General features: G+C 37.4%; 2 protein-coding genes across 2 annotated transcripts in view; one reads left to right on the top strand and one right to left on the bottom strand.

Moving 5' to 3' along the window:
- Window positions 1-22074, bottom strand: part of GTF2F2 (general transcription factor IIF subunit 2) — a 147112-nt gene that overhangs the window by 54814 nt on the left and 70224 nt on the right. Inside the window, exon 5 of the mRNA XM_041731188.1 lies at window positions 3622-3703. Coding sequence (XP_041587122.1) covers window positions 3622-3703 — 82 coding nt within the window. The remainder of the gene's footprint in view (window positions 1-3621; window positions 3704-22074) is intronic.
- KCTD4 (potassium channel tetramerization domain containing 4) lies at window positions 970-20350 on the top strand. Its single transcript, XM_041731187.1, has 2 exons — window positions 970-997; window positions 18729-20350. The coding sequence occupies exon 2, from the start codon at window positions 18915-18917 to the stop codon at window positions 19692-19694; it is 780 nt and encodes a 259-aa protein (XP_041587121.1). The 5' UTR covers window positions 970-997; window positions 18729-18914; the 3' UTR covers window positions 19695-20350.

Raw genomic sequence — 22074 nt, 5'->3', positions numbered from 1 at the left:
ATTATAAGACTTTTTAACAGATAATTTAGCAAGAATATAAAGGTCTTTAATATTTTAAGCCATATCTCCTGCTATTTACTCATACAACAAATACTAACCACTTACTACATCTACATGTCACGAACTATTCTTTTTTTTTTTTTTTAAAGATTTATTTGAGAGAGAGAGAGCACTCACATGGGTGGGGGTGGGAAGGGCAGAGTTGAGAGGGAGGAGCAGACTCCCCACTGAGCAGGGAGCCAGACTCGGAGTTCATCCCAGGACCCTGAGATCATGACGAGAGCCAAAGGTAGATGCTTAACCGACTGAGACACCTGAGGTGCCCGTCACAAACTATTCTAAACATTTGGATGTGTGTGTGTTTAAGTGAACAAAACAGATGATTGTGTGCATGTGCATGCACACACAGACATACCACCAAAGAACCAACTATGGATGTTTAAAAACTACATTAGGGAAAAGTTGGCAATAAATGTAAGTAAATTATATAGTATATTAGGAGGGATATGTCTGTAAGAAAATACAAATATAGAAAGAAGTAAGTTGGCCAGGGTAGGCCTATTGGAAAAGTAGAATCTGAGGCAAAGGAGTGAAGAGGCAAGGAGTGAACCATGCAGTTATCTGCAGAAAGGATGTTTCACCTGGAAAAGAAAATCTGGTGTAAAGGCCCTAATATGGAAGTGTCTAGAGTGCTCATGACTGTTAGATCAGGGTGGTTAAAGCAGAGTAAGTGAAGGGGAGCAAGAGGAGCGGAGGTAAGGATGGGGAGAAGTGGGAAGGAGTAGGAGAGTGATCATGCAGATGCCTGCAGAGAACTGTAAGGACTCGAATTTTACTGTGAGTAATACAGGAAGCATTGCAAGTGACCTGTGAACAGAGGAATGGCATGACTTGACAGATTTTAGAAGAACTGCTCTGGCTACTGTGCTGCCAGTAGACTACAGTGGAGCACGGACAGAAGCAGGAATGCTGCTAGGAGGCTACTGCAGTGATTGAGGTGAGAGGGAAGGGCAGATCATATGGGTGGTGCGAAATGGTCTGACTGTAGATGTGTAATATTTTGAAGATACAGTCAATACGAGTTTTCTGACACACTGGATGTAGGGTGTGAGAGAGGACTCAAGAATGTAACCAGGATTTTTGGACTGAGAAAACAGGAGAACAGAGTTTGTACTAACTCAGATGAGAAAGACCGCTGGTAGAGCAGGTTTGAGAGGAAAGTCTGGGAGAGTAGTTTTTCATGTATCTAAAATGCTTATTGGACATTCAACCAAGGTATTTAGATATATAAGTTTGGAGCTCAAAACAGAGTTCTAGGCTGGAGCTTCTGTTTGTTCTACCTCAAACAAATGCTACATTCCAGGCTTGCAGAGCTACACAGAGGTCCCCAACATCTTCCTCAAGCCTTTATGCATGCATATGAAACTCACAGAATTATCATCTCCTGAATCACCCTGTTTCCTGAAGTCACTTAAGTAACTGAAATATGTAATGACGGTATACTCAAAAGGCTAAACAATTTTTGTATCTTCTGTGAGAAAGTAGCCATTTCATTAACACAACAGGCAACCAGAAATCTTTAGAATCCTTTAGAGAAAATTAGGACCACAAAAAAATTAAAAAAAAAAAAAAGATCTTGGCAAGCAGCTCAGCAACCAGATTTTGTATTTTCCAATTTCAGTAGTTATTTGAAAAAGTAAGTCTTCAAAAACACGCCTTGTATGATTGATTTTATAGGCTAAACACAAAGAGAGAAACCCCTCCTGTCTGTGTTCCAAAGTTATTTTCGGTTATAAAAAATTTTCATTTTGATTGTCAACCTTTTATTTGCCCTGGGGAGGCATTTAAATGAGAAGAATTATTGGACAAGAAAACAGTCTCTTTGTTTCGCTCCTGGGAGACACACTCTAATCTAATTGAGAAAGGGGGGAAATTAAAAAGATGATGCGACATCAGAGAGGATACAGCTCAAGCAGTCACTTTTTTTTCTTTTTAAAAAAGATCTGTTTATTTACTTGAAAGAGAGTACGAGCATGGGGGTAAAGGGAGAGGGAGAGGGAGAGAGAATCTTTAGGCAGACTCCATGCTGACTGGGGAGCCTGACTCAGGGCTCAATCCCATGACCCTGGGGCCATGACCTGAGCCCAAATCAAGAGCTGCATGCCCAGGCACCCCTCAAGCAGCCACTTTTATCTTTTTATCAGTGAGAACACTGATATCCAGAGAGACTACTAAGACCATCTGAAGAGTGTTCCCCATCATGAGCTCTGTCTAGCTATAATCCCCTAAAATATAAGTTCCATGAAGGCAGAGCGTTTTGTCTGTTTTGTTTGCTACTCTTTCACACAGTAAATGCTGAGTGAATGAACAAATTTATAATTCTAAAGTACATGGGGTTGGAATACATTCAATATAAGGTATAAAACAAGGGGAGCCTGGCTGGCTTAGTCGATAGAGCACGAGACTCTTGATCTTAGGGCTATGAATTTAAGCCCCATAGGTGGTATTGAGTTACTTAAAATAAAATTTTAAAACACATTCTTTGGGGTTTAAAAAAAACCCAGCTCTTTGAAAGTCATAAAATTTGGAGTATCAAGAATTTAAGATCATCATCTTCAAATATTAATTACAAAAGGTTAACCATGTACAACAGTCGGGAGAGGAAGGACCTTATGAGAAAGTTTAGAAAAAGTTCTCTGTAAATCAAGAGAAAAGGATGATATTCTAGCAACTAGCTTTATACTGTATAGTATTTTAGAAATGTTCATTATGGGAAAATTACAGCCTTTAAAAATAAAATAGTACAAATATCTTATTACATGTCTTTAGAGAATCAAGATCTATAAAGATGACTAGAAAAAGAAGTATTAGAAGTTTGATTCCAGGTTATATTAAGAGAACAGCTTAAACATCCCAAATAAACTGCCCAGGTTCTCAAAGTTCCGTTGCCAAAGAAACTCTTACTTGGGTTTGTAGTTTGTTTGTTTTTAATTGAAGTATAACTGACATATTCGTTTCATGTATACAACATAATGACTTGAAACATACATACACTGCAAAATGATCACCACAATAAGTCTGGTTAATCTGTCACCAGATTTACAATTTTCTTATTGTGATGAGAACTTTTGAGAGCTTTTTTTTTTTTTAAGATTTATTCATGAGATTTAATTCATGAGATTTAAGATTTATTCATAAGATTTATTCATGAGATTTAAGATTTATTCATGAGAGACACACAGAGAGAGAGGCAGAGAGAAACAGGCTTCATGCAGGAAGCCCGATGTGGGACTCGATCCCGAGACTCCAGGATCATGCCCTGGGCCGAAGGCAGGCGCCAAACTGCTGAGCCCCCCAGGGATCCCGAGAGCTATTCTCTAAACGACTTTCAAATACATAAAACAATAATGGTAACTAGAGTCACCTACTGTACACTATATCCCCAAGACTTATTTATTTTATAGCTAGAAGTTTGTTCTTATTTTTAAAACCAAACAGCCTTTGAAGAAAAAACTTTCAACATAACTACTGTTTTCAGGCAGTTAATAAGCAATCTAACATATGTATTTCAACCTCCCAAAGGAAATATCAGGTATTATTTTAAAGTTAAAAAACACCAACCTCTTTAATCGCATGTAGTTTTCACTGGCAGCAGGTCGGCATTCAGCTCTTTGTACCACAATTCCTTCCAATGAAAGTTTATCTTGAATGGAAAGAAAAAAATAATTGACAAATGTATTCAGAGATAACACTGATCATTTTCAAGATTCTACTTTGACATACTAACCACAGTAATAATGATTAGAATCAAACGTAATAATAAAAATCAATAATAGTAAAAAAAACAAAAGGAATACTTGTAAGTTTACAGTAGCATCATTAGTCAGAATAGAAAAAAAGCTTACTCCTGGCTAGTAAAAACTGAACTTGTCAGGCTTTGTTTACTGGGCTGTTGCAGCCCCTTGCCATTAACAACGTTTAGATACTTAACTCTTTCTAAAGAGGGTGGCTTACTGGAGCATAAAATCAAATTAAAGAAATTTGAAGGGTGTGGATGCTATATCATCTTTGGTAGAGAAGTAACTTCTGAAAACCCAGCTAGTCTAAACCGCTAAAATCAAAGATAATATATACATGTATGAGTGGGTATATGCAGATATATGTAAGCAAATAAAATTCTAGAATATATTGTGACTAAAATAGCTAGCCTAGAAAATACTGTACACTGGGCAGGTCATTGTCTAGGCTATACTTTGTACCAGTTTTGCCTGCCAGTTGTTCTGACTTCTATTTTCTAGCAGATTTATTAACCTGAGTGTGTCCAAATTAGAGCTTTAGCTGCTATGGATACTTGTCCAAACAGAAGGGCAATTTTTCCTACCATTAGTAAGAAATGTTATGGTGACCATGACACAAAATTCAAGAGAAACCATAAAGGTAAACAAAAGTTAGCATTTACTACATGACTATTAGGCACCAAACACTGTGGTAAAGTCACTATACAGACCTTATTTTGATAGTACATATAGGACTATCCCATGATGGCACCAGCTCTCCTACAGTCTGGAACTGTACAATTAAGATTAGGAAGCTATGGTTCAGGGACGCCTGGGTGGCGCAGCGGTTTAGCGCCTGCCTTTAACCCAGAGGATCCTGGAGTCTCAGGATTGAGTCCCGCATCAGGCTCCCTGCATGGAGCATGCTTCTCCCTCTGCCTATGTCTTTGCCTCTCTCTGTGTCTCTCTCAATGAATAAATAAAAACTTAAAAAAAAAAAAAAAAAGGATGCTATGGTTCAGTCTTAATTCCATGAGAATTCACCCAGGTTTTGAGAAGAGATTCAGGAAATCCCTTGGCTCATCAGCAATGTATTTATGATTCATCTCTTTAGGGTAAATGATTTCATGCATTCCCTTAACATTAACTAAGTGCCTACTACATAAACGGCACCATCTATCTAAGCAATTGGAATCAAAGATGAGTAAGACACGACGGCACTCTTTTTAAGAAGCATACAGTTTGCAAGGGGGGAATAAGCGGGCCAAAATGTAGAGTGCAGATAGTACCATGCCCACATGATTTACATTAGAAAATCTTCCTTATGGTGACTTTTCTTGATTTTTGTCTTCAAACTCCAGGAGACTCCTTACTGTAGCCTCTGTGAATGCATGTGAAATCCAATAGTTGAGGAATCCCTCAATGCAACACATGCAACCAATCTCAAGTACAGGCTATTAGATGTCTGGAAAAAAGAATGATGAGAAGCATGCCTATCTTATACCAAAATGCGAAGAAGGAAATAAAGCCATAATTATTTTATATTAGATTTAAAGGCCTAAAAATAATCTTCTTAATTGATTTAGTAAGATTGGGATTAAAATTTGAATTTCTCAAATCTTATATTTGAGTTTGCCTTTTCACTGAAGCTGAAAGTTCTATCTAGAAAAGTTACTGTCATAACAATAGCAAGATTTGGGAAATTTCTACGTATAAAGTATCTTAAATGCGTAAGAAAGTCCTCTAAAATCCTCATAAATTAATCCTTTTTAAAAAACAAAATAGGGATCCCTGGGTGGCGCAGCGGTTTGGCGCCTGCCTTTGGCCCAGGGCGGGATCCTGGAGACCCAGGATCGAGTCCCACGTCGGGCACCTGGTGCATGGAGCCTGCTTCTCCCTCTGCCTGTGTCTCTGCCTCTATCTCTCTCTGTGTGTGTGTGACTATCATAAATAAATAAAAATTAAAAAAAAAAAATAAACTTAGACTACCATACCATCCCTGAAAATAACTTACTTATGTATCCATGTGTTTTTTAATGTTGAATACTAAAAGAACTATCTGTTATTAACATCTGTAAATGTTTCCCCACTTATATAAAGCAGTATCTACTTCAGGTAGAAAGGCTGAATTTAATTTTTAGTTAAAGGATTCTGCTATCAATGTTCTCCATATAATACCTGAAAGAGTAAGAAGTATCCAAAGCATCTGCCCATATCAACTTGGCCACTACCCTCATCACTATTCTTCAATCAAGGTCACTCTTACAAAGCAATAAAATTCACTTCTCCAAACCATAATTTTCTGTCCATCATATCCCCTTTCCAAACCTAAAATAGCTTTCCGATGCTTCTCAAGTGAAAGAAAAGTCTTAATCACCAGCAATGAATTCAGCAATGAATTCAGCAATGAATTTTCAGCAATGAATTCAGCAATGAATTTTCCCACTAATTGGCTGCTCTTAAATAACACATCTATGTTAGCTCATTCCCTTTCTCCTTCTAAATAAATTTTAAAAAGCCAATTTACTTATGATAAAGCCTACTAAGCAAGACTTAAAACCTTCACACACTTTTTAGAGCCTCATAGGAAAATGTTTTCATGTTCTTTCCACTAACCATGCTTCTTTTCTTCTTCAAAAGTTGCCTAAGATTTCAGGGGGAAAATATTAAATACTGTATTATATTTTAAAGGCATTTGGGAAAGAAAATAAAGGCATTTGAAAGCACCCACTTGCACAGCACTGCTGTTTATTACAGATCATATTAATTAATACAGGAACCCTTACTTAAAACCAGTTTGTTGGTCCAGTTTAAAGATCATAAATACTTGAAACACATCAGGAATAACAAAGATAAACAAAACATAGTTCCTGTCCTTAAGGAGTCTTGTGTGGCCATTCAAATAATTCTGTGACATATATCCTTAAAAACTATTGAGGCCCCCCAAAGAGCTTTTATGTGGGTTTTTATCTATTCCTATTTATCATATTAGATACTAATACTAAGAAACATTTAGAAAAACAGAACTGAAAAGGGCAGAAAGGCTTGGTATTATTATGAATACTGGTTTTGATTTTCACAGACCCCTCGAAAAGGTCTCAGGAATCCCTCTACCCAAAAGTTTTCAGATCACATTTTGAGAGCTGCTGGTCTAGTAGGAAGCTATGATAGATATATAAATAATTATAATACACCAGAATCACTTTTAATAGGCCTCCAATTACCCCACTTAGAGATTACCAATGCTCTCACGTCCCTCTTTTAAATACAGTGACAGATGCCCACAGCTTGCCCGTAGTGGGTAGTTAGGTTCATCTCTAGTACTCCCACACACTTCTGCTCTAACTATATTAGAACTTGTTTATGCTAGTTTTACTGTTAGTAATTATGCAATTTGATTATATATTATATAATACCATCAATTATGAGTATGGGGTAAGGAGATGTTTCTATGAAAATCAGGTTTAATACTTTGGCAAGACAATATAAAAGTAAATTGCTTTAAAAAACTACTGTCAAAGTAGGTACTGGAGAGCTAACAGGAGACTAGAAGAGAAACATCAAAGTCTAAAAGGATTCTGCATTCATGTTGTTTCAGTGTTTAAATCCTTGCTCCTGGGCACCCCGGGTGGCTCAGCAGTTTAGCACCGCCTTGAGCCCAGGGCGTGATCCTGGGGGACCCTGCATGGAGCCTGCTTCTTCCTCTGCCTGTGTCTCTGCCTCTCTTTCTCTCTCTCTCTCTGTGTCTCTCATGAATAAAAATAAAGTCTTAAAAAAAAAAAAAAATCCTTACTCCTTTCTAAGAAGCCATAATTGTAAGTCTATATTATGGGTTGAATTTTCCCAAGAAAGAGAAAGCAGACGCTCTGTCAGCATATTATACTGAAACCAAAGGCCTTATCCTACATGCATACTGGTAGCTAAGTGTACATTTTAACTCTTAAGGTAAAATGTTTAAGGCAGTAGGAATGCATGTTAAATCATTTTCTGATTCTCTACTTTTGAATTTACCTGACAGACTACTGATCATTCTCTATGGGCTGTGGGACTCTACTGCACAAAGACGAAGTTTTTAAGGGTTATGGGTGACACACACAGAGTACTGAGATTAACACACACACACACATACATGCCCCCACACACAAAGAGGTAATGTTTAGCTAAGGACCAAGAGAAGCTATGATAAAGCAATGTTTGTGCTGCATCTGAAAAATAGAATTCAGACAGGGAGGAGCGGCAGAAGGACACTGAGGGTGATGAGAACAGAGCGAACAATAGCTTTTGTCTCCTCCCTCTCTCTCTCCATGTACATGTCCCCCTCTCTCTGATACTCACCCTAAGGGACCGGTACCAGAACTGGATTCTGGGAAATATTCTAGAATCTTTTCTAAATCTTCTCTCTCCACCACCTTTTTTGCTAGGTCCATTTTCTTACTGGTTTGTGTTACTTGTAACCAAAAGACTCTTAATGCGTATGAACACACATCATTGGCAACAGAATTTTATTTATCTATAGCCTATTACCTACTTGCAGAAAAAAACTGAGAAAAATTTTAAAGGGTAAGTATTCAAAACATATACCATAAAAAATCTGAGATCTAGTTCCAATTCTCTTTCACTTAAAAAACTGACCTCCTCTTCCAAATGGAGATGTTTTTATTATTTCATTAGTGTTTAATTTGTTTGTACTTATACTTTCTAAAAGATTTAGATATAATTAGATTTTCTTTGAGGAGAAATTAGAAACTGTTTCTTGGAACAACAACAACAACAACATAGTGTCCAGAAACTTCTGCTCTAAGCTAGACCTTCTTGCTCTTTATCTCAACTGAGATAAACTATGCTGAAGAACTCAAGAAAAATGACTGACAGGCACTTTTTTACACGTGATAAGGGCAAGCCTAGTTGAAACAAATTACAGTAATAAGCAGGCAGGGAGGGAGTTATTAGCACTGGCATGTAATTAATGATGGCAGGTATGTTAGGAAGACGTTAGGCATCAGGAAGTTACAGGCATTCTTTTCCACAAGGCCATTCTGGATCCAGTTCAATGTGGAGGACTTTAAGAGCACTTCTGGCTCCAGTTAACACACAGATAAGTGGGCTACGACCAAGACTTTGGACTATTCCTTATGACTTCTGAAGCTACTCTCCTGATTCTATTTATATCACACCTGTTATCTATCATCTGGAAAAGGACTGAAGAAAAAACACTTCTACAGAGCTGGTGAATCTAAGAGGTAAACCATTTTTAATATTTCTACTAGTTTCCAATCTTTTCATTTAAAATCTTTTCACGGAAATTTTTTGCCTGTGATTCACAGGGTAAGGCCTATCAATATATAAACTACTTGGCAACTTAACAAACCAGTTAGGCAAACTTGCAATCTCTACATTATTAAGAGGGCGATCCTTATTCTATTCAAATTTGTGAATTGATGTTCTGATATCTACAAAAAATTTAGGAATTTAAGATCATGTTCAGTTTCAGTAAATCTACAGAGTTAAGATTTGATTATTCACCTCAAAAATAACAAATGAGGGATCCCTGGGTGGCGCAGCGGTTTGGCGCCTGCCTTTGGCCCAGGGCATGATCCTGGAGACCCGGGATCGAATCCCACGTCAGGCTCCCGGTGCATGGAGCCTGCTTCTCCCTCTGCCTGTGACTCTGCCTCTCTCTCTCTCTGACTATCATAAATAAATAAAATTAAAAAAAAAAAAAAACAAATGAGCAATCATATAAATATTCCCCAAAGTTACCTATTTATATAATGTTTTCATAAAATATTCAAATTACAAATATGCTTAATACACGAAATTCCCAATTCTAACCAAATCCTGAAGCCATATTTTAAGGACTAGACCTAAGATTTAGAAAACATCTCAACTTCCTCACTTATAGTTCTACTCTTCAACTATGGACTGGAAGAAAGAAGCCTGTATGTACCTTCCTATACAAGGGACACTGTATTGCTGATCAAAAAAGTATCTGTGCATGACAAGAATGGCTGCCCGGGAGTAGGAAGAAAAGTTCTTAGCTAAAGTACAAAATCAAAGATGGAAGCCTTGGGGGGCACGTGGGTGGCTCAATTGATAAAACATCTGACTCTTGATTTCAGCTCAGGTTATGATCTCAGGGTCATGAGATCAAGCCATGTCGGGCTTGGTGCTCAGCGGGGAGTCTGCTTATGATTCTCTTCCTCTCCCTTCACCCACCCCCATGCTTACTCACATTCACTCTCTCTCTCTCTCTCTCTCTAATAAATTAATAAATCTTAAAAAAAAAAAAAAGAAAAGATGGAGGCCTTAAAGGCACAAAGGAATGTGAACTGTTCTATCAGTCTACAGAAGCCATAACAGACTTTTTTAAAAGATTTTATTTATTTATTCATGAGAGACACACAGAAGAGAGAGAGAGAGAGAGAGAGAGAGGCAGAGACACAGGTGGAGGGAGAAGCAGGCTCCATGTAGGGAGCCTGACGTGGGACTTGATCCTGGGTCTCCAGGATCACACCCTGGGCTGAAGGCAGCGCTAAACTGCTGAGCCACCCAGGCTGTTCCATAACAGACGTCTGATCAAAGAAATAACTTACTGAATGAGCTTCTTAAAAACACATATTTTTCTGTTTTAATGTTTATAAAGCAAGTCCACAAGTTATTTATTGCTCCTCCTCTACTTCAGATTATGGTCTCCTTTATGATCATCATATAATTAGCCAACATAAAAACCTCTTTTAAAAATTTTTTTTATTTATTTATTCATGAGAGAGAGAGAAGAGAGAGAGAAAGAGAGAGAGAGAGAGAGAGGGGCAGAGACATAGGCAGAGGGAGAAGGCTCTCTGCAGGAAGCCTGATGTGGGATTCGACCCCTGAACTCCAGGATCATGCCCTGAGCCAAAGGCAGACACAATTGCTGAGCCACACAGGCGTCCCTAAAAACCTCTTGAATACATGACATTTTGTATAAACAGACATAATCCCTAATCTCAAAGTTGCTTTCAAGAATAAGAGGCTGGATAAAACCCAGAAATGAAATACAGCTTTATAAAAAAACATGAAGTAATGTTGTGCTGTAATAATAAATGAAAAGGGGCAGAAAAATCCTAATACCATAAGTTTATTTTAGTTAGACCTTCATCAAAGGGTGCAATTCAGTTTTGGCTGGTGCACTTGAAATTAGAGATAATTTTAAAACAATAGCAAAAGTGATTAAATGGATAAAAAAAACCAAATCCTTCTAGGAAAGATTAAGTCTCCAACAGAACAGACTTTCACCATAATGCTCTATTATTATTAAATAGTACCAAACACTCTGCTGGATATGATGAGTGATACCAAGGAAGAAAAATACAAACTCTTACACTTAGAAAGACTGCAATATATAGTTGAGGAATAAAATATTAATGAAATACTTACAGATGATTCAAGGGCATATATTTTTAAATCAACTAAAATGATTCAAGTTTCATTAATTTCAGCTTCAGTAACTCCTGTTCTCTTCACTATGTTTAATTGGTAATAGTAGTATGCCATATACTAGTTCAGTTTTGTTTTGTTTTGTTTTTTTTTAAAGATTTTATGTATTTATTCATGAGAGACACAGAAAGAAAGGCAAAGGCAGAGACACAGGCAGAGGGAGAAGCAGGCTCCCTCCTGTAGGGAGCCCGATGCGGGACTCAATCCCCGGGACTCTGGGATCACCACCCAGACACTCAACAACTGAGCCCCCAAGGCGTCCCTATTAATTCAGTTCTTTGTGAATTTCAAGATACTTTACTAGTTAAGTATCCTCACAACTACAGGCTAGAAATTATGTCCCCATCATTAAGAATTCCTCTGGGATAAGTTCCCTTTCCTGAACTCATCCATTTCCTTAATATGGTGGTTCTTCAACTCTGTTTGATCATTAGAATTACCTGGGGAGCTTTTTATGAACCACTAGGCCCAAAGCCTATTCTAACTGGCTTGTGAGGACAAGAGATGGTGATATTTTTATGTTAGTAGATAATTCTAATATGCAGTACTCAGTGTTTAAATCTGCTGCCCTAATATTGTTCCTCACCCCCAGGCCCCCTTTCTTCCTTTTCTTGCATCTCTACTAATCTTATTTTCTGGTGATATGAAGGTAGTAGCTTACAAAACAGCTCAAATATTTCATCAACTCTAAGACAGCATCAACCATAATGTACATTATTTTATATGCCACTAAGACTTAACACTGCCATGATTTTAAGACCTACTCTGATTTCAGAAATGCTGGTTGTGAAAAAATGTGCAACATGAAAGAGTTTTCCATCCCTAATTTACGATCACTATACTCTCTAAGAAACTGCACTTGCTCAAATGAACCATCATATCGTGGCCTGCTGTTCAGGTCCCCTTCTCTTTCCTCCACACCATCTAATCAATAAAGACACAGACACAAGAGAATCTAAAGAGGATAACAGAAGGAATAGTGAGTGGTAGGGGACAGCATTTAGGAGCAGAGAATTTTTTGGTCATAGACTGCTTTTTCTTTTTTTACAGATTTATTTATTTATTTATTTATTTATTTATTTATTTATTTATTTATTTGAGAGAGAGAGAGAGAGCATGCACAAGCAGGGGGAAAGGGTAGAGAAAGAGAGACAGAATCTACAGCAGACTCCCCACTGAGCGAGGAGCATGATGTGGGGCTCCATCTCTTGATCATGAGATCATGACCTGAATCGAAATCAAGAGTCGAATGCTTAACTGAGCCACCCAAGTGCCTCTGGTCGCTGATTTCATAGTAATATTACCTTTACTAGTTTTCAAAGTAATGTCCCTCATTTTGAGATTGTAGAGAATGGTTATTAACATTTTAAAAATATCTTCTTCCTAAAGAGAAGGCAAAATTGCATTTTGCCAAATAGCACTACGAAAATGAGTTCTATACAATAATATAATTTCAATGTTCATTTGATGGCTCATGAAAGTGCTTTGCTCATCTGGTTACAATAGAATTTTCCAGTGAATAATAATGCATATAGGCTACACTTCAAAAAAGATAAAATTCATAAAAAACTTAGACTTCTGCTTATGTAATTATAAAACACTGCTTTCCCTGAAATACCCATCTCCCATATTTAAAATACTAATTAATATGATTTGTAAATTGTTTTTAGAGTCATCTCCATAATTAATAAAAAGCAAAGAAATGTGGAATGGAATTTTGCTTCAAGTTCTCATTTAATCTGTCATTTTTATTTGTGCTCCTTTTAATACACAGTGCTTGGGATCCCTGGGTGGCGCAATGGTTTGGCGCCTGCCTTTGGCCCAGGGCGCGATCCTGGAGACCCGGGATCGAATCCCACATCAGGCTCCCGGTGCATGGAGCCTGCTTCTTCCTCAGCCTGTGTCTCTGCCTCTCTCTCTCTCTCTCTGTGACTATCATAAATAAAATTAAAAAAAAAAATTAATACACAGTGCTTTATTCTTTTCTATACTTCTCAAATGAGTTTTGCCAATATGGCAAAGATTCCCAGGCTTCTCTCAAGACTCAGTTCCATACTACAAAACATTCACAAACTTATTCATCTGACTAGAATTACCCATCCACATCACCTTCCTGCCAGAGGTTTATCCAGTGAGCCCTAGAAGGATTCATGCACTCTGCTTAGTTGGGTAGATACTGTGGCCAATCAACTCCATAAGGTAGGAGAGGTAGCACCTGTGTTAGTACAATCCCAGTGTCAGACGACATCTAATGCAGATGATTTTGTATTTCAAAACTAAACTTTCGGCATCAGAACAGAATTAGATTAACATGGAAGAATTCTTGATTCTTAAAGTGTTAATACATTACACTAAAAATTTTTTTTATTTTCAATTAACTTTTTTTAACACAGAGACTAAAGTAAAATGGTCATAGCTGAATATCAAAATAAATGTTTCTCCTATTAAATGCTATTTATAGGAGGCTAGGAAGAAGAGGTAAGGCACACAGGAAAAAAGAGAAGCTTAGCTTATGAAAGCCATAGTTCAAGGCAAGAAGGCATCAGAGGACATGAAAGTAAGACGGCCAAGGGTTTGCCAGATTTCGGAACATGAACAAATAAAGCTATCATCATGGAGTCAGGTAGGTGGGCATCAAATTCAAGTGGGACAGAAAGACACAGATCAATAAGCTTGAAAAAATATGGGGAAATCTAAGGCAGAGACAGAGTGCCAGATTTAATAAGAAATTGACAGCAGTTGCACTAACTATAGTTACTTTTACTTTCTTTCTAAGGTAATGGGAACTAAATTTTTTTAAAAGGCAGAAAACAAACAAACAAACAAAAAAAGGCAGAAAACACAGAGGTAAAATCAACCAAAAAGATCTGGTATAGGTGGAGACAGAAGCACAATGTTATTTTATTTTTTTAAAGGTTTTACTTATTTATGAGAGAGAGAGAGAGAACATAAGTGGGGGGAAGAGCAGAGGGAGAGGGAGAAGCAGACTCCCTTGCTGAGCAGGGAACCCCATGCAGGGCTCAATCCCAAGACTCAGAGATCATGACCTGAGCCAAAGGCAGGTGCTTAACTAACTGAGCCACCTAGGCACCCCCAATGTTCTTAGTTTATTTTTTTAAAGATTTTATTTATTGGGATCCCTGGGTGGCGCAGCGGTTTGGCGCCTGCCTTTGGCCCAGGGCGCGATCCTGGAGACCCGGGATCGAATCCCACGTCGGGGTCCCGGTGCATGGAGCCTGCTTCTCCCTCTGCCTGTGTCTCTGCCTCTGTGTGTGTGTGTGTGTGTGTGTGTGTGTGTGAAAAAAAAAAAAAGATTTTATTTATTCATTCATGAGAGGTACACAGAGAGAGAGAGATAGACATAGACAGAGGGAGAAGCAGGCTCCTCGTGGGGAACCGGATGCGGAAATTGATCCCTGGACCGGGGATCACGCCCTGAGACGAAGGCAGACACTCAACCACTGAGCCACCCAGGCGTCCTAAGCAATGTTCTTATTTTAAAGGCAGCTCCTAAAACTTTTCCTTAAAAAGGAGTATTTGAATTTCATGGAGGAGTGACATATTGAGCTTGGGGGGGGGGGGGGGGGATTATAAAATTTTCTATCTTCCAACCAAGAAAGATACCTTCTTGGTGAGGTTCTACTTCCCTCTATGGCATATAAATGGAGCAAGCATATATTATGATGACACCCTGTGTCAATCATGGCAATGACAATGACCTCATTTTCCATCAGGAGCTGGTAGATAAGATGGAAACTCTTCCCACTGGCCTGGAATAAGTCCTGTCTAATGCAGGTAGTGAAGGATTAGCATCATCATATTAGTGGAAGGTTTTGCTAGAATATGATTAGGCACTGGGCCTAACTAACGGATATACTTACACCAAAAACCTAATAGTGGTTGGTACTGTTCAAATCCTCAAAGTTGGCTAAAGGTCTCTTTTATATGTGTGCTTACAGACGTTTAAGATAGAGGTGCTGTAACTCTAATAAAGGTCTGGGATACTAAGTAGAAAACAGGGCCCCTAGCTTTAAAAACAAAACAAAACACACCAACCTTCTGCCTACAAAGGAGACCTGCCTACAAAGGAGACAAAATCCTCAAGTCTAGTGATCAAGTGGATGCTTGGATGCTAATCTTTGACATGTGGATTAAGCCTTTTGTTAAAACCATTGAACTGATTAAGTGCAGTCTGTAACTACAGTTTATATCTGCAGCAAGGTGGAGAAAGATAATCATACCATGTTTTGCTTGGCATAGGTAATTAAGCACCATTTTTATAATTTTAGAGCTGTGTGGACCTGATTGACAATATCCAGGACAAGCTTTCCCCACCCTCCACCCACCCAAGCAGGCAAATACAAACCTAGAATAGAATAGAAAAAAGAAAACAACCTGGCTTTCTCGTAAGGGGCAGGTGTTCCACAATAGGTAGCAATGATCAACAACCCCCTGCAACTTCTGTCGGATGCAATCATATTACTTTAAAGGGGATAATGTGGAAAAACAAGGATAAAATGCGGCCTACCGGGAGCCATTTTTCTTTTTTAAGACTGCAAGTTGGAGGCAGAGGGACACAAAAGAAAAGTGCTATGGATTCATATCAACTTCTAGTCAACACTAAGACAAAGCCTTTGTTACACTATTGTTGCCAGGCCACAGGGGGCAAACAAATCATACATGTCAGGTGTGCAGAAGCCAAGAACACCAGAGTGAAGTCTAGAGTAAAAAAAGGTGCAATCGGGGGTCAGAGGCCACACTGGGGAGGTTCAGAGTCTGTCAAGGAAGCCAGCAGAAACAAAGAACATGTATCAATGGTCTTAAAGACCAGGCAGCAGAAGCCAGAAGTGAGTTAGCAAATTTAAGGCAGCTCTGGAGTAATTACTGAAGGGGCAGCAGTCCAACCTGCAGTAGCCCTGCCTTACCTTCCCATCCTGGGAAAGCCCATCTTCTAGCAGCACTAGCTTTATTTCCCCACGAAGGCATCCACAAATGGGCCAAACAGGATGTAAGGAAGAAGGTCTAGTATTACACCATATTCTACTATATCACTTGATTTAAACATACAAAACTCCAGTTCCACCACTATACTACAGTCATATGCTCTATTGATTCTGACATTCCATAAAGTTCATTTAAAGAGGATAAGATCGGGATGCCTGGGTGGCTCAGTGATTGAGCATCTGCCTTTGACTCAGGGTGTGATCCCGGGATCCAGGATTGAGTCCCACATCGTGCTCCTTGCAGGGAGCCTGCTTCTCCTTCAGCCTGTGTCTCTGCCTCTCTCTCTCTCACTCTGTCTCTCATGAATAAATGAATGAATGAATAAATATCTTTTTAAAAAAATAAAGACAAGATCAATGACACTTTTATGCCTTTGTTGGTACAGTGACTATAAACATATGAATCCCATGCATTTCCAAAGCCATACCAAAAAAATATATTTGATATCTCTTAAAAAGTCAGATCCACAGAAAAAGACTTGATTCTAAAACAACAAAATCAACACACACATGAAATTGTTAAAATATAAGCATAAACTCTTCTTAAAAGATGCAGGACTGAGAGAAAGGTTTAGTTCAAGTGTGGGATTACCTCTAATAAGCTGCAAAGTTCTAGATAAAACACTAAATAAAAACTCTCTACAATGTTGCGCACCTGGGTGGCTCAGTCATTGAACATCTGCCTTTGGTTCAGGGCATGATCCTGGTGTCCGGGGATCGAGTTCTGCATTGGGCTCCCCTCAGGGAACCTGCTTCTCCCTCTGCCTGTGTCTCTGCCTCTCTCTCTGTGTCTCTCATGAATAAATAAATAAAATCTTAAAAAAAATAAAAACTCTCTAGAATGTAATTTTATTTTTGGTAAAATGAGGAGGTTGAATTTTATGGTTTCTAAGCAAAAACTCAGCTCTAAAAATGTTTATGCATTAGATTTCTAATCTTTTGACAATCTCAATGATTAATATGTTACCTGTCATAATTAAGGATATAATTCTTTATATCTGAAGAAAACCTAACATTGTTTTTTTTTTTTTTTTTTTTTTTTTATGATAGTCACAGAGAGAGAGAGAGAGAGAGAGGCAGAGACACAGGCAGAGGGAGAAGCAGGCTCCATGCACCGGGAGCCCGATGTGGGATTCGATCCCGGGTCTCCAGGATCGCGCCCTGGGCCAAAGGCAGGCGCCAAACCGCTGCGCCACCCAGGGATCCCAAAACCTAACATTGTTTAGAGAAAATACAAGATAAGCATTTTAAGAAGACTCCACTCCAATACTTCCACTAACATACAGTTGAGTAGTTTAAAAATACCTTTAATATAATAGAAGTCAATTTAATATTAAATCTAATTCTGAGAATAATGTAGTTCCTCAGAAAAATTTAGCAGATAGACCAGTCAAATAATAGTGTACTGGGGAGAATGTTCACATTTCTTACCACTGGGCCTTTAAACTCTAGAAATTAAAGCTTAGATCTCTGAAATGCTTTGGAAGGCAAGTTACAAGGGGAGGAGGAGGAAAAAAACAAAAAACAAAAAACAAAAGAAAGGGGAAAAACACCAGATTCAACACTGTGCCAGTTCCCAAGTTTAAAAAAAAAAAAGAAAAGAAAAGAAAAGAAAGCTGTCTGGCCCTTATGAGCACTGGGGGGGAAAAACCCAATAACAATTTAAAAAGCAATGAAATTTACCATGACACTATTTTATAGCAATTATTCTTAATCTTTTATCTTTGGAAACACATGCATGCGTGTGTGAATGCGCACGCGCGCACACAGTTATAGTATTTTCTACAGCAGCCCAAGTCTTTGTTCAGCACTGGAGCAGGTTTAAGGTAAAACAAGCTTATGAATTTTCCATAGGAAATCTTTACCAAAATGAAATGTAAATGACTACTGAGAAGCCTGTATATTTGATGTTTTACCTTTAGGATAAAAAATAAAATAATAGAACCTTTTGTTAAAGGGCATTAAGAAAATTTCTTCTCACATGCTAAAAATCCCTAAATCAGAATCATATGCAAACTCAATTAAATTCAAGTTCAATGTCACAAATAACAGACTTAAACATTCTCATGTGGGTCTCTAAAAGGACTACACCACTGTGAAATGTGTGACTTTTTATAGGAGAAAAGATTCGATCCACCTACATCCTTTCTCTTTAGGTCCTGCTTATGATTTATTTTTTAAAAAATGGTATTAATTCAATATACATTACTCTCTAAAAGCTAACAATATTATTCAATATTAAGCCTGCCTGATTGAGCAATAACCTAAAAGACATTTAGAAATGGAGACACACTCAAACTTAGCTGGAGAATTAAACATTTGTAATTGCTTAACTGCTAAGAGGAAATTCAATTTATTTTGTGTAACTTTTATTACTTAAAAGGCTATACATGAAAATCTTTAAACAACAAATTCCTTCCCCGACACAGTTAAATGCAAATTATCCTCTTTTTTTTTCCCCATCTTACTCCAGAAAGCTCCCGCACACATAGCTGATACGCCACCTACTGCAAAACCGAGCTGACGGAGCAGGCGATGCTGCCAGCATTTCCATTCCATCACCAGGCTGGGGCTGAATAAAGGCGTGCTTGTGTGGTAGTGTTTCTTTTTTAAAAAATCTCAAAGCCAAGAAGAACAGGCTGAAATAGCATTTTCAAAAATGGAGCGTAAAATAAACAGAAGAGAAAAAGAAAAGGAGTATGAAGGGAAACACAACAGCTTGGAAGATGCTGACCAAGGAAAGAACTGCAAATCCACACTGATGACCCTCAACGTTGGTGGATATTTATACATTACTCAAAAACAAACACTGACCAAGTACCCAGACACTTTTCTTGAAGGTATAGTAAATGGAAAAATCCTCTGCCCGTTTGATGCTGATGGTCATTATTTCATAGACAGGGATGGACTCCTCTTCAGGCATGTCCTAAACTTCCTACGAAATGGAGAACTTCTACTGCCTGAAGGGTTTCGAGAAAATCAACTTCTTGCACAAGAAGCAGAATTCTTTCAGCTCAAGGGACTGGCGGAGGAAGTGAAATCCAGGTGGGAAAAAGAACAGCTAACACCCAGAGAGACTACTTTCTTGGAAATAACAGATAACCACGATCGCTCACAAGGACTGAGAATTTTCTGTAATGCTCCTGATTTCATATCAAAAATAAAATCTCGCATTGTTCTGGTGTCCAAAAGCAGGCTGGATGGATTTCCAGAGGAGTTTTCAATATCATCAAATATCATTCAATTTAAATACTTCATAAAGTCTGAAAATGGCACTCGACTTGTACTAAAGGAAGACAACACCTTTGTCTGTACCCTGGAAACTCTTAAGTTTGAGGCTATAATGATGGCCTTAAAGTGTGGTTTTAGACTGCTGACCAGCCTGGATTGTTCCAAAGGGTCAATCGTTCACAGCGATGCACTCCATTTTATCAAGTAATTACTTGTGTCACGAACAAAGGCAACAAGCATGCAGCCAGCAAGCTTCGGAAAACCACAGCATCAAAGGCATCCCAAGTAACGTGCGTCGGGCCAGCTCTGTACTCAGAGCCCTGCTGCTAATCAATTACTGTGAGCTAACGGTATGTAAATTCTATCGCTAAAGATGTCCTTCTCAAGGGTGTTCCAGCTGACCAGACTCGTATACTTAAAATGAAAACAATGATGTTCTATATATTGTAAATAAAGACTGAATGCTTTTGCTATTTGTTTATTTCTCCTGAAGCTATCTTTCAATCAGAATGTCTTGGGTACTTGCACAATGAACAAGCATGTACATTATCTGTCATTCATTTAAGTAAATGGTAATAAAATATGTTAAGGGGCTGTAAGATTTAATCCTTTCTACAAAACTACAGAGAAACTGAACTGGTAAAAATTAACTACTGAGAGCAAAAAAGATGTGCAGATGTACTAAGACAGAGCTATAGTGAAACCAAATGTAATTGTAAGAAGGTATTAAAGTTATTGATTTAATTTTAACAGCAGGCACCAAAAGCTTATTCACAGTTCCTGTATTTCATGCTAGAATTATAGCTGAATTGACATCTTGCTGAACATTCCTAGAAAACTGCTTGATGACAATAAAAAATAAATAAAAGCACTATTAGCTTCTTTGCTTGTATTAATAATGATAATAAAAAGTTACATGTGTCACTTTCAAAACAAAGAGTACCACTTGATGATTTCACACAGTATTTATGCATTAATGTAGTCAACTGGCAGGCTACAGTAACCCTGGCTGGTCTTGCAAGTGACAAAAATCAGCAAATTCCTTTCCTTGCAGGCTGAGCTACAACACAGCATAGATAACTTAGCCCTAACATATTATGTGGTATCAAAATAATAAAGGAGTTCATTTTCAGAACCATCCTAAGTATCTATTCATTTTTCAAGCTCAAAAATATTAAATGAGCGTCTCTAAACATTATTCTTAATGAAGAACTGTATTCTTTTCACTATTTTTTTTTAATTTTTTTTATTTATTTTTTTTTCTTTTCACTATTTTGATGCTAAATCTCAAATTCACTGAGTTAATTTCTTTAACCTCATGCTAAACAGGAAGTCATTTTTTAATTTTTTGTGTGTGAGTAAACGGGTAGAAGTTTATTAAGTAAAGATACAGAGAAAGCTCTCAGAGGTGAGAGGGGTCCTGACAGGGTTGCCCAGGAAGTTATTTTTTTAAATTAAGTTTTATATATGGCTGTCTCAATGAAATAATGCAGAAACTTAGCTCTAAACTGAGTGCATTTTTTTCTTCCCAGAGAATAGCTAAATAATTTCTATGCCTCTCATTTTCTTTAGCTTCTAAGAACAAATTATTTCTTAAATTTGTTCCTTTAAAATTTAACAATTAAGATAGGTAACTAAATCTTAATTTTAACAAACTTCCACAAAAGATTTCTGAAAAATCCTGACTGAGGTTAAATTAGCATATATGTCAAAAGTTTGCTTACACATAAAAACTTAGAATTAGTAGCAAAGCTAATATTCATTCCCAGAACTCTGACTTCCACCTACAAAATCAAAAATAATGCAAAAGTTGGCTGTACATACTAAATATTTTTAAATCTATTTTACAAAAAAGTTTTTAAAAATCCATATCAACCACACGATCTTTTATGTATAACAAGAGAAAAAAATGTTTCTAATAAAATATCAAATTATCTCTTATGTACTTTAACATGGCTTAATCAGGATTTAAAGGAACTATGAAGATAAAAAATATAAGAAATCTATTTTAAAGCAGTTCACTATAATTGAACTGTTTACATACCTCTCCAGCTTATGAACTGACCTTTCCTTCGCATTTGGACTTTGGTAATGAAAAAATGATAGTGATTTAGTGTCAAAGCAAGATTTTCTCTACAAAGATTTCATTACAGATAATGAAAATAGCCCTGACATATCTTCTTTCAGGAGGTATCACTGAAAAAACCTTAGAAGTAGTTTAAGTTTTTGCATGAATTCACAAAAAGAGAATTTAACGGCCATAACAAATTACTACCGATGAAAGCCACTACTTAAAGGAATCTATCATTCATTTTGATGTAGGTCTCTCTATAAAAAAAAAAACCAAAACAATCATTATCTGGATGCATTTAATTCATCCTCGAATGCTTAACAGATCAGAATATTCTAAAACAATTTAATAATCTAGAAGGATATTTGACTATGACATTAATTACTCTTGTATAACTTTTTATAAGTGTATCTTTTTAAATTCAGTCAGTTGCACTATTCAGTTAGTTGCATAAATACTGTGTTGTAAGTATATAGAAAATATCATTTTCAATTTTCCCGTTTCTTAGAATATTTAG

Source organism: Vulpes lagopus, chromosome 16, assembly GCF_018345385.1.
Source record: "Vulpes lagopus strain Blue_001 chromosome 16, ASM1834538v1, whole genome shotgun sequence".
NCBI classification, from domain to species: Eukaryota; Metazoa; Chordata; class Mammalia; order Carnivora; family Canidae; genus Vulpes; species Vulpes lagopus.
This window is presented reverse-complemented; position numbering and strand designations above follow the sequence as displayed.

Coding starts and splice junctions, on each gene's coding strand:
- KCTD4 (XM_041731187.1), top strand. CDS start 18,915: ATGGAGCGTAAAATAAACAGAAGAGAAAAAGAAAAGGAGTATGAAGGG.